Source organism: Myotis myotis, unplaced genomic scaffold (assembly GCF_014108235.1).
Source record: "Myotis myotis isolate mMyoMyo1 unplaced genomic scaffold, mMyoMyo1.p scaffold_m19_p_6, whole genome shotgun sequence".
Classification (NCBI taxonomy): Eukaryota; Metazoa; Chordata; class Mammalia; order Chiroptera; family Vespertilionidae; genus Myotis; species Myotis myotis.
The window spans coordinates 72,733,599-72,746,701 of NW_023416368.1; the positions used below are offsets into that span (position 1 = coordinate 72,733,599).

The window sequence follows — 13,103 nt, forward strand, 5'->3', positions numbered from 1 at the left end:
CAGGGAGACAGAGTCATGGTTAGATTCCCAGTCAGGGCACAAGCCTGGGTTGTGGCTGGATCTCCAGTTGGGGGTATGCAGGAGGCAGCCAATCAATGATTCTCATCAATGATGTTTCTATCTCTCTCTCTCCCTCTCCCTTCCTCTCTGAAATAAAAACATAAAAAAATGAGAACTCAGGTAAAATTAATTCATCCCATCTCAGGTTAAGCTTTTCTTTAATAGAACAGATGTTTTCAGCAATTCAAGAAAAAAAACAAAACACCAAGAAATTTTGTAAAGCAGTCTCCATATAGTATAGTATTCCACTAAAATTTTTTATGCAAATGTAGCACCAAGACTTACACAATAAAATTAGGGTGGTGAGCTGTTTTGAAGTCATTTGTTAAGTGGCAAAAACCAAATAATTCAAGAAAACATAAACAAGTAACTAAAACCAATATTAAGAAGTAATTTAGAATGAAGAAAAGATGTGTTGGAGCTAATCACCTATATAATGCATCTCTCTATTTACTTCTTAACTGTGAGAATGGCTTCCCACATAATAAGTCATGCTTTAAGATATAGCTACTTTTTTTCTTCTATTACATAAGTACTCCTTATTTTCTCTCACCTTTTAAAAAAGTCAATTAAAAAAAATCAAATTACTATATCCACAGTTGTGCTTCACAAGCAAAATCTACCATACATATGTTCAGAACTAAAAATATACATATTTGGGTACAAAGCGAATTCTAAAAAACTAGGCATGCAAAGCCAAATAGGAAAGTACTGGCTTTTGTTGTAAACTTAATACTACTCTTAAAAATAAAAGTCTTAATTTATAAAAAGTACTGTTGGAATTAAAAATACTGGCTATCGGCACAAGCACTTTGCAGAAACACTGTGTAACAGTTGGTCAATAAAGGAAACCATTAATAAAACAACACTGTGGCATACCAGGGATTACCCTTAATTTATTTTCCTAAAAGACAGCTTAGGATATACAATTAGATTTAGCTAGTTTTGTTCAAATCTGCCATTGTATACAATGTGAAAATCCAGTACCTTGGCTACTACTTTTTAGGCAATAAACCTGTTCCTAGAGCATTACATAATAGGAAAAGCAAACTGGACAGTGTATTTAATTTTCTTTTAAAAATATTGAAGGCTATTAAAAAAACAATCCAAAAATGTTAACAATAAATATTTATAAAACAAAACAGTTCAATCTAGATTTCTAATTTTCTTTCAATATGACACTAATATATTAATATTCAAGTATACATTTTAACCACGGTAAAATAAAAAAATTGAAATGCAATATTTTCACATCAAAAGCAATGATATAAAAATTAGGAGATACAATATATGTTATGAAAATTTTATTTCCTTAATTACTTCTAAAAAATAATTAGCACATCAGAGGACAGCCCTCTATAGGTCAAATAGTATTCCCATTGTCTTGGTTAAAAACAACAACATCAATGATTAGGATGACTTCTAATACCATTCTTCTTTTTCTGAGTGCTTTCAGAATTACTAAGAAAAATGTTAAATCTATTAATTTTTATTCTGTCCAGCAGTTCTTATTTTCCCTATTTAGTCATATAACATGTCCTATCATTAAGGGGGGAAAACCCACATAGAATTTGCATAGGTAAAATTCACCTAGGAATATGTATGTTATTCTGCAAATAAATATCAACATCTTGCTTTAGAGTTGAAGTAAAATAAATGCAGAAGATTACAATATGGGAAGGTTTAAGACTAGGTATCTGTTTTTTGTCCTGTCATTCTACCCAATAACTTTTGCCTTGTTTTCTCCCTTCTGTAAGTTTCCATGCCATCTCATATGTGTAAAACTGACCTTAGCACATACTTCAGAAATGTCACACAATGCTTTTAATCATGGTAATCCAACCTACTCATACATATAATGATTGCTATTCTCAATCCAGTCACTAGATTCAAAGATAAGAGTAAAAACTATGCCTAAATTTTTAAAGTTGTCTTATGTAGAAAGATTGCTTTATAAGAGAAATGTTTTCCTCTTACTCAGGTACCCATAATTAGGCTACTCTCTGCAAGGCTCTGTGTGACTTATAACTCAAAGGAAAGGAGACACTGGAAATTGGAAAATAAACGTAAAGATAATTTTGATGTTAGTTTGAAATCTGAGCACAGATTAAGTTTTGTCTCTTCCCTAGGAAGAGAGAGCACACACTGTCCATACTCCCCCAATCTTAATAGAGAAGTGACAGTATAGAGAGAAGAGAGTGCCAATATCCTGTAGCCAATTCCTGAAATTGGTCAGAACATCACATTTTATCTGGAGGATAATGAAGGTCATACTGTTCAGTTTTCAGTACAAAATATGGAATGAAATCAGTTTATTTATGTACTTGTTTGAATTGACAAGGATTTCAACTTCCAAGAACAATTTATGAACGATTTTTCAGTACATTAAAATGCACAATGCTCAGGAATTGCCGAGAACAGTCACACAGACACCCTAAATTATCTGTTGCCAGAAGAAGTTAATAGGAAATCTCATATTAAGGAGGAATAGTTCAAAGAAAATTAAAAGAAAAATGGGAAATCCCCTCTAAGGGAGTCCAGGGAAAATGGAAGAGAGGTGGATCGATCTTTCTAATTCTTCTTCACAGGAGAGAAAGCAATGACATTAGACATAATAACATGAACCTCAGTATCTAAGGTTTTAGATAACAAAAAGTCCATATTAATTAGTCCTAATAGCCTCAAACAGAAAAAGAGCCACATACGTGAGTTCTAATAGTCCCCAAAAGAGTCAAACCCATGACAGGATAGAGCAATAAGATGATAAATATGAAATTACTTCCTAATTGATAAATTACTACTAATAATTAAATATAGCAATCATTATTGTAATTATTATTGACAAAGTTGTTGGTAGTTGAGATAAGCTTCTTGAAAATGTCCTTTTACCTCTAATATATCTGGAAGTTAGAAAAAGAAAACATTTTTATAAAACTCAAGATAAAACTTTATTAGGTGAAGGCATGATTAATAACAATTCAAACTAGTGAGAAAATGACAAAATTGAACACCAATGTTAGCTAATTTTAAAATTGCATTTGCAATGTGCATGTGTATTGATTTAAATGACTAACTCTACAATTTTATATTACCCACATTCTAAGTTGTACATTCATAGAAATATTTTAACAGCTCTTAAACAATTTCAAAATAACATTAAAAAAACAACAAATCTTAATAGTAGAAAAGAATGGAAGCAAGTTGGGGTTTAAGTGGTAGTTTGCTGCCAGCACATGTATGTACTTATTCATGTAATTAAAGTATCTGTCCATCCAAGAAACATGTTTACTTTGAACATAATTTTGGACCCCTAATTGTAATGCTTACAATGTCCTCAAAGGGACTAAACTAAGTAGCACCCCTGAAACAAAAAATTGCTATGTAATATTTGCAAAAAACTGCTTATCAGATATCAGGAAATGAAAAGAAAGGCAAAGAGTATCACTGTCAAAAACTAGATGTTGGTGTGACCAATGCATATTTCATGAAGGACCATCATCAGGTGTCAATATTTATCTATCAGATAAAAAAGTTCCAAAAGAGGAAAAACCCCAGAGCCGAGAGCTGTGCCTGCCTCTTGGTAGTAAAGTTGTAGTTGTACCTGTAGTATAAATTTAAAGCTACATTCTGGTGAGCACTCAGAAGTACTAAGCTCTTAGTAGCACTAAACATACATTATTTCATTTAATCTTCAGAATACCACAATGATATAGGAACTATTATTTCCCCATTTTACAGATGGTGAAACTGAAGCACAAAGAGTTCAAATAATTTGCCCCAGGTGAAAGTCATATAACTAGTAAATGGAGAGATACTTAAAATTTGTTGAATGAACATGAGTATATATATAAAAGATTCCAGCTAACTTTTAAGAAAAGCTGTAAATTTAAGGATTATCTATTTCAACTAAGGGAGAAAAAAAGAAAAACAATTAATAACAACAACAAAGATCTATAAATTATACCAAAACTCCAGTATGCTATGAAATGCCTCAAATTATAAACTCTCAAAGTTCTGAGTCACCAGTCCAAATAATAAAAACCAACATGTCATTTTGACGATACAGTTAACTGCTAATGGCCAAAATTGGTTCACGAGGATCTAAGACTTTGATTATTTGGAAGGAATCTCTAAACATTATAATAACATATAGGAAAATCATATACTCTTATGTATAGGTGTATACTACAATTAGTTAACTAAAAAGTCGCATTTAATGTAGTGTTTCCTTCAAACCCCCATATTTCAAAAGCTACAATTAAATTGATGGATGCTGTATAATTGGTGACATCCAAGAACTGAGAAAATAATTTTCTTTTAGAGTTTTATTAAAACACTTACATTTTGGAGTGACATCTACTGTGATATTGGTAAGCAGTAATTGCTAGATTCAGAAAAAGTCATAGGCGAGACAACTACCTTGGACACTAAAGCTGAGAAAGTAAATCTAGCAAGTGATATCAATGAGAATGAGATATTTTGATGTCAAGTTTTATTAAAACAGTGGTCACATGAGATAATAAAGAACATTTCAGAGGTCTCAAGGTGGTCAGATAGGGTATGAAAGGAAATAAAAAAACAAATAAATTTTTATTTGAAATGTACTTAAAATATTAATAAAATATTGCAAATGTTTAGGTACATTTATCTAAATTGGTAACAAAACTCAAACAAAGTAAAAAATACTGCTCATTTTAGCATTTCGCACTTTAAAATTTGTAATATAGGTCTTGTGGTGTTAAAATATTCTAATTAAAATATTCTAATTTGATTCTCTCCTTTAGTTCAAAGTCCTGTATTAATACATTGTCTCCTAATGTCAGTTTACTTTTACCCTACACAGTCCACACTAAATGAGATAACAAGTTAGTATCTCCCAAAGCATACTGAAGAAAACAAAAGGAAAATTCATCAAGTGGTTCAACTGAAGAATAAACTACGGAGAACTATAGGCTTAAATCTCTTTTTCAATTAGAATACGGCTATAAAACAGCCTGGGAAATCTGATTCTCATTGAAGCTTCTAAAAAGATGAGTCTACAAACATCCTTCAGTGGGCTGACCCTAAACCACATGCTAGAATGACTCTTAGAGACAAGAGAGGCCAAGAGAGGGTGGCCATGATATATTGTGGCCAGGTCAGAGTGTAGAATAAAGTTAAATAAATAATAAAATAAATCTTTATCCTAAATAGACACAGGATAAAGTTGCCTTCTTAACCATAAAATCAACACATATAAGTTAGATTAAAAAGTAGATGTATATACACATATATACCCATGCACATATCATGTTGCCCTTGAAAGAGTGAATGGCCTGCAGTTTAGTATGACTTGACTAGTTGTAACTAACCAGACTGAAAGTATTAACTTATCTAGATAGAGAATAATATTTAGTGCCTGAGAGGCAGTTTTTCACTTTGACTCTCATGCTGATCCAAAGGAAGGGACATTGCCAATAAACTTGAGCATTTTGGCTCTTTTGGGTAAACAATTCTTAGAGAGCAGAAGCTATATTTGGTGAGGGACTCCTTTCATTGTCAACTAGCTCCTTTTGCTCTGGTTAAATTCTCATCAGCAAATCTGGGGATAAAATTAATTTACTAATGAGAAAGAACAATGCTTATTTTTATAAAAATGTATTTGGGATTACATATCAGACTCCTGTAAGTTTAGGTAATAGCAGTAATAGTGATGAGGACGATGATTAGGCAGTACTCGGATGTGTTTGACTACAAACAACAGGAATCTCAATTCAAAAAAAGTAAAGGAATTTATTGCCTTGCATAACAAGAAGTTGCAAACTAATATGGTTCCAGGGTTGTTAGGCTCACACATAGCATTATGGACCCCATTCTTTCTTTCTAATGTGTCATTCTCAGTATGTTGTTAACACTTTCATGGCTGCTAATGCTCCTATCATAATATCCTCATACACCAATGTCCAGAGTGTGCAATGTACATATGTGTACGTACACACACACACTTCTCTTTGTCTCTTTTTAAAACCTAAAAAAATCTTTCTCCACACCATCTTCTTCAATCTCACAGGTCAGAATGGATTAAATCAGCGGTTCTCAACCTGTGGGTCGCAACCCCTTTCGGGGTCGAATGACCCTTTCACAGGGGTAGCTTAAATACATCCAGTAGCAAAATTACAGTTATGAAGTAGCAATGAAAATAATTTTATGGTTGGGGGTCCCCACAACATGAGGAACTGTATTAAAGGGTTGCGGCATTAGGAAGGTTGAGAACCACTGGATTAAATGGATGTCATGGAAGCTAAGGGGACTAGAATTAACATGATTAGCTTGGAATAATCTATATTTGACTTTTGAGGCTGGGGCTGGTTTATAGTGAGAGTCTAAGTGATGGGATTTCACTGCTGCCTATATAAGGATACTGTGATTTTTTTTTTTTTTTAGAAATTACTTTTACCACAGGATATAGTGGTATTAGAAGGAACTCTAAAACATCTCCTGACTTCCGCCTTTTGTCCCCCCACCCCCAGTGTGCCAGTAACTATTCCTTCTGATAATTAGGCCTAATCACCTCAACCACAGCATCCTTACCTACCCTCACAGCCTTTTTGTTTGTTTGGTTTTGTTTTGGCTTGTTTGCTCAGTGGCAGAAGGACCTAATATAGCCAGAAGGTAGTTTCAGCAACCAATTGGAATTGTACCTCTGTTACAATATTTCCCCCTTTGGGTATTAAGGGCTCTAAACCAGCAGAGTCCAGAAATAAGGGAAGCAGAATTACAAATTTTCCAAGTGGCTCACTAGTAAAAAATAGTGCTGCAGATGCCTGGATGCCTGCCCAAAGGCCATTCCGCTCTCTAGCATCTCAGTCACAGTTACTAAATCATGTTTAGTCAGTCATGTAATCCTTTCTATTCTGTTCTCTGTTGTTCTAGGGGTGTACATTTGACTCAGTTCTGTTCATAAGAAATGAGCACAAGTACATTGGAGGCTCCTGAAAAAGAACCCTCTCCCCTAATAAGCAGAAGGAATTTGAGTTCTTTGACTGCCTTCTTTGTGCTGAGGGTATTTTCATAAGAGAATGAGATATTTTGAGCAGCGGTAGCCATCTTGTTATCAAGAATGGGATACCTATCTTTGGGTGTCATTTGAAGTAAATATATGTATATGGCTTAAGACATTATTATTATTAGTTAGGTTCTCCGGTCCTTCAAGCCCCAAACACCCTAGCTGGCACATACAGGGAGAAATGGGTACTGCAGGTAGCAGATCATAAAATGTGACATAGGCTGAGTAGAGCAGCAAAGTGAAGAGCACCATTTATAACATAAGCTAAGAATTTAGGAAGTTTAGTTTACCTTTCTTTCTTTATGCTATCAAACATTATGCAAAGTATACCTTCATCTAACTGCCAAAGAATACATGCTTATCTGTAAATTCTGACACCAAATCAAGATTTTCTATCTCTAGCAATAAAAATAAAAGTTCTTTTTCATCACTGTTGCTATTCTATGAAGTAATGGTAATGAAAAAAATCAGTAAGATTTAATTTCTGAGATGTTATTCATAAGAATTGAGTATAAACGCTTGTTTTCCTTCCTTTAATGGAGAACTACAAATTTCCTAATTATATTTTAGCTGGTCCAACAACAAAAAGAATATGTTATCTTAAAAATAACTATCTTTTGCATTTCCATGTAAAACACATGCACAGGTCAAATTTAAAATATTTCTCATAACAGGTTCTACCCCAGATCAATTTAACAAAATGCATAAAACTGTATGCATGTGGGTCTTTTTGAATGAACACAGGAAAAAAAAAGTGCTGATATAGTTAAAAATAAAGACTTCTCATAGCTGACCACAATGAGGATTACTTTGTTTAAAAACTTTTAAAGAACATACTTAGACAAAAATAAACCTATAATAGAGTTTAAAGAAACATGTTCACTATCAATTTTTCAGACTAAATTTAAAAATAACTAGGTCAAGAAAATGTTTAATATTAAATGGAGCACAAGGAATATAGCTGACTGGATGATAAGTAAAATTACTTTATTACAATACTGCTAGTGGGATAAAATCAACACACGGAACTCATACATGCAGGGGAAATACAGCCTAATGTAAACAGATGGTTTTTAGCACATTCCTTTACTAGAATGTGGTCACCTGCCACAAAGTACACAAGCTCATGCACAAGATCAAGACTTTACATACAGCTGAGATCACAATGGCATGCATACAACAATAGCGTGCTAGATAAATCGTACCACAGACTGTGCAGATCTTCTCCCCCACCCCAGTTGCTGTGGAGTTTGGTTACCCATATCCGTGACATGAACGATGTCCTTTGGAGAATCTTGTTCCCTGTGGCTGTAAGTATTCTTATTTTGATAATATTTTAATGATGCTTGCTATCAAATCTTAAGTAGAGAACTAGAAATTATGGAAAGGTAGACTATTTTTTTTTACAATACTGAACAATTATATACATCTTATCTCAAGTACTTACAATAAACACCACTTACATTTAAACATATCAAAACGAATTTGCTTCTTAGGCTTAAACTAAGCCAATATAACACATCTGATGACAGTGCTCCAGTGAGGAGGGGGAAAAAGAAAATCACCCTCCAAAAAGTGCTAATTTTTAGTTCTCAAAAAAGTGTCAAAAGTCTTCTAAGTATGACTAACGTACAACTCATACAGAGAAATTCTACATGAAAACATCTATTTGGATATCCCTTTCAGTTATGTGATTTAAATTCTGAAGGCCTGACTTGGAAAAACAAGCAAATTGACATTGATTATTATTTATATTGATCAATGAAAGAAAATATGGAATATAGTGATTAAAATACTTCCCCTCATTTCTCTGCACCTATAAGTGCATTTCAATATCCTTTTTTGCCTATTTATAGCCTAAGTACATTCAGGTAAAGGCAGAATTCTATTTTGCTATTAGGCAACACCTGCTAAGTTACTGACGTTCATAAAAGCCCAGAATCAGAATTCTGGAACCACAGGTCACTGTGATGGTTCAGCCTATGCCTCTTGGCAGCACTATGTGCCCCTTTCGGAACAGGGAGTTCAATACTTCTGGAATGCTCCAGGATATCTTTAAATCAGGCCACGGAGTAAAGAAAAAGAAAATACAGCCAACTCTCAATAATAATGGGAGGTAGGATGGAGAAGTAACTCTGAAGATCTAAGAATCTTACTTTAATTAATAACTTCAATCCCCCTCTTAGCATTTGACTTAAAACTAAACATTTTTGTCAGATTAAAAAAAAATAGAACTTTAATTTTGCCTCTTTTCTCTGCCCCCTCCCACTTCCAAACACTCTAGGGGCGGTATAACAAGAACTCTATAATCTAACATATGTATTGCAAAGATAGGATTATATTTTAACATCTAGCTTTTCCAAGTTAGATATTTAAAAATATCCATCACATTCTAATATATAAGGGCCTATCTATATTTTCATCTTTGCATAAAAAGAATGGCTTTACAATTTGTTTAAAAAATTGGTACTCCTTTAGCAAGAAATAACTACTTACCACAGTCAATATCAATAGCAACATCCACCTTTTCTGACTTTTGTAAATCTACAACTCAGTACTTACCAAGTTACATTTTCCTTAGAATGTAACATTTGCAAGTAATATTAATTGAAGATGACAGTTTTACTCAACATCAGCATAAGTCATGACAGGAGCCAGTACGCCTTGGGAAACTGGCCATAATAAGACTGGGGCTTGTAATAGCCTCCTTTCCTGATTCTTAAGTATCTAGAGTAAAACACTGTATTATTCTGCTTCAGTTCTTCTCCAGTAATCATCATTCAATTAACTCAAGAAACTGATGTGAAATATATCTTACTATAAAGTTCATCATATGAACTGTTTTAGTTAGCATCAAGTAATGCCTAATTCTAATAAGCAAAAATAATGAAGTCCTGAAACCATGCCAATCTTCAAAAACATAATGTGGTTAGTTAAATCTCTTGTACAGAGCAGGTATTCATAGTGCAAGATAAAAAAGGTGACATGCTATCTGTTGCTATATATTAGACAGAATTTGAATTTGATAAAAAAACAAGTAAAGTAAGTGTATTTTATGATAATGGCACCAGAAAATAATTGCAATAAAGTGACAAGTTACAAAACCTAAATTTATAATAGTTTATCTACTCATTTGCCTTCTAAAATGATTAATTTATAAAAACCAGTACTGGCTTCAAATATGTAATTTGAACTTTAACTTATAAATCATCCTACTTTCATACAAAGTATCAGTTTGCCATTCATTAAAAATAAAAACTCTTTACACAGTGGTGAAGAGAGAGAATATCGTAATTTAAATATTTGTATCAGGTTTTGTTATATTTGTGGGGCTAAGACAACTTACAATGTGTATGTATTGGCAAACCTTTGTAGTGGTGTTATGTTTTATTTTTCATTCATGTACAAAAAAATTAACAAAGAAAGAAATCATATGTAGCAAGCAAAAATCAATTTAAATTTAAAAACATGGTGTCATTTGTATTATATGCATATTTATAAAATTCGGATTTCTGTTTAATATTTAAATATTCTGCATGGGAGAAGCATTTCTCTAATTATAATTGAGCAAAAGTTAAGATATTTAAAAAATATTTGTGTGATTTAAATAGCTTTTAATACTTTCACAACAAATAAAACAAAAAGTTGGGTTTTAAAAATTAGGTAAATTAAAACAACTGCCAGGTATTTTTTTCCACAAAAAAATAATATACCTAGAACTAGTAGTTCTGAGTGCTCTATAATTGATATTAGATTTCTAAGATAAATCTAGTATATATTTAAATATCTATCTAAAAATTTGAACCTTTCCAGGATATATTAAAATGAGAACAGGAGGGAAAAAAGTCAGTGAAAGAATTGTCTTTTGATCATTCCTATGTATTATGTTAAGAAAAAATTAATTATTAAGCAGTTACTCTTGCTTCTCCCACTCTCCCTTTTTCCTGTTTGTGTTTGTTTATTGTCTTTTAAAAAATTAAATTATGAATACAAAATTATTCAATTTTATAACAGAATCTAAAAGCAGTTTCTATGTCAAATGAAATTAGATTGTTAAAGGCATTATTTAAAGAAAACATTCTGATGTGTTGGAAACCAGAACAATGTATTTTGTGATCATTTTGATAAAAGTAGTAGCATTGTTATTAAATATAAACAAATCAAGGAGAAAATTCTGCAAATAAACTTCCATGAACGTATTTTATGCGCTCCAATATCTCAATCAGGTCCAGTAGAGGACTGCATGTGTCATGGAAGTTGTCATATAAAGTGAGCAGGCAGAGAGATTAGAACATGACATGGTAAGGTAAAAACAGCAATAACTCAAATACTGGGCTTTGCAGTGATTGAAAAGGCACGTGCAGTGACTTGTGATTTTACTTGCAAGTTTATTGGAAAATTGCAGCAAGAAAGTAATAAAGTTCAACTGTTACAAATACTCAAGTTCTTCACTTACCTCGTCTGGATTGGCATTAAAGGTGAGGCTGCCTTCATCCAGCTGCATATATAATTTTCTAAAAGAAAATCCTATAGGTGGGTTCTTATTGTATATGGAACAGTGACCCCAAGTGGATTTACACAACCTATAAAAGATAAAATAAAAAAGAAAACATTACCATATTTAACTCCCCAAGTTAAATGTGTATAAACATGATAAAATAGTAACATGAAATGATATAAAAATAGATTTTACAGCTCTAAAGTTTAAAATGTTTAGTTTTATGCTTTTAAAATTTGTTTACTAGAGTATAGTAGACAAATTCCTTCAATTTAGCAATTCTGACAGCACATAAGTGTGGGCTACAAAGATCAATAATATTTGTAAGCACTATTTGAAGCTAAATATAAACTAGAGGCCTGATGCACAAAATTCATGCAAGGGGCTCGGCCCTTGCAGCTGCCAGTGTCTTGCCTCGGCCCTTGGAGCCCCGGCTTCATCAGGAAGATTGTCTGGCTGTTCGGTCTAATTAGCATATTACATTTTTATTATTATAGGTAATAATGATAGCTAACATTCAAGTGCTTACTAAATACCAAGCAGTATTGTAACTTGCTTATTAATCTTTACAGCATTCCTATGATGTTGGTGCTACAGGTAAGAAACAGACACAATAAAAAAGTTGTTCAAGGTTGCACAGCAAATTTGTGTAGAGGCAAGATTTGAACCCACAGAGTCTTATTCCAGAGCTTGCAATCTTAACCGAGAGCTAAACAGGATTAAGTAAAATATGTGCTGTATTGGGACATAAAACTGAATGGGGTGGGGGGAAGATAGCTGGGCAGAAGGACAACTTTTTTTTAACTATATATATATATATATATATATATATTCACAGGCAAACTATACACAGGAATTGTTTGTAATTTCAATACATACATCAAAAGCTGTGATGTTAAGCATCACTATTTTTAAGATACTGCTTTAAAACACTGGCTCTTTACTATCACAGTGATAAATGATTGATTAAAAATTCATTAAAACCCAAAATGCTAACAGCTCATATTTCAAAACACATTATTTCTGCAGATTGGGATAGTTGTTTCCAATTCTGTACAGAGCCATTAACTACTGGTTATTATTTGAAAGCTAAACTTTTATCTTATTACATTGCCAGAAATTCTGACTACATACCACAGATCATAAAATGTAAACACATTATTCCAGAGACATGGAGAATATTGAAATTATATTTTTTAATAACTCTACCTCAAAATGATCTGATTTTTGTGTGTTCAAAAATACCTACTTGTACACGACATACAGATGATGCACTATAGAATTATATAACTGTAACCTATATAATTTTATTAACCAATGTTGCCCCAATAAATTCAATTTAAAATCATCAACAACAACAACAAAAATCTACTTGTAGAGATAAACATTAAAGTAGTTTTACTTCCTAATATTCATTATTGATTTTGGGCTCAAACTTCCTTCTTTTCACACACATACACAATGTATAGAAAAACAAGAAAAAGCCACGGTCTCAGCCTA

General features: G+C 32.6%; 1 protein-coding gene across 2 annotated transcripts in view; it reads right to left on the bottom strand.

Moving 5' to 3' along the window:
* The window catches only part of FBXO8 (F-box protein 8), a 40,036-nt gene that overhangs the window by 9,814 nt on the left and 17,119 nt on the right, over window positions 1–13,103 (bottom strand). For both annotated transcript variants that reach the window (XM_036312692.1, XM_036312693.1), the window contains exon 3: window positions 11,562–11,688. In XM_036312692.1, coding sequence (XP_036168585.1) covers window positions 11,562–11,688 — 127 coding nt within the window. The remainder of the gene's footprint in view (window positions 1–11,561; window positions 11,689–13,103) is intronic.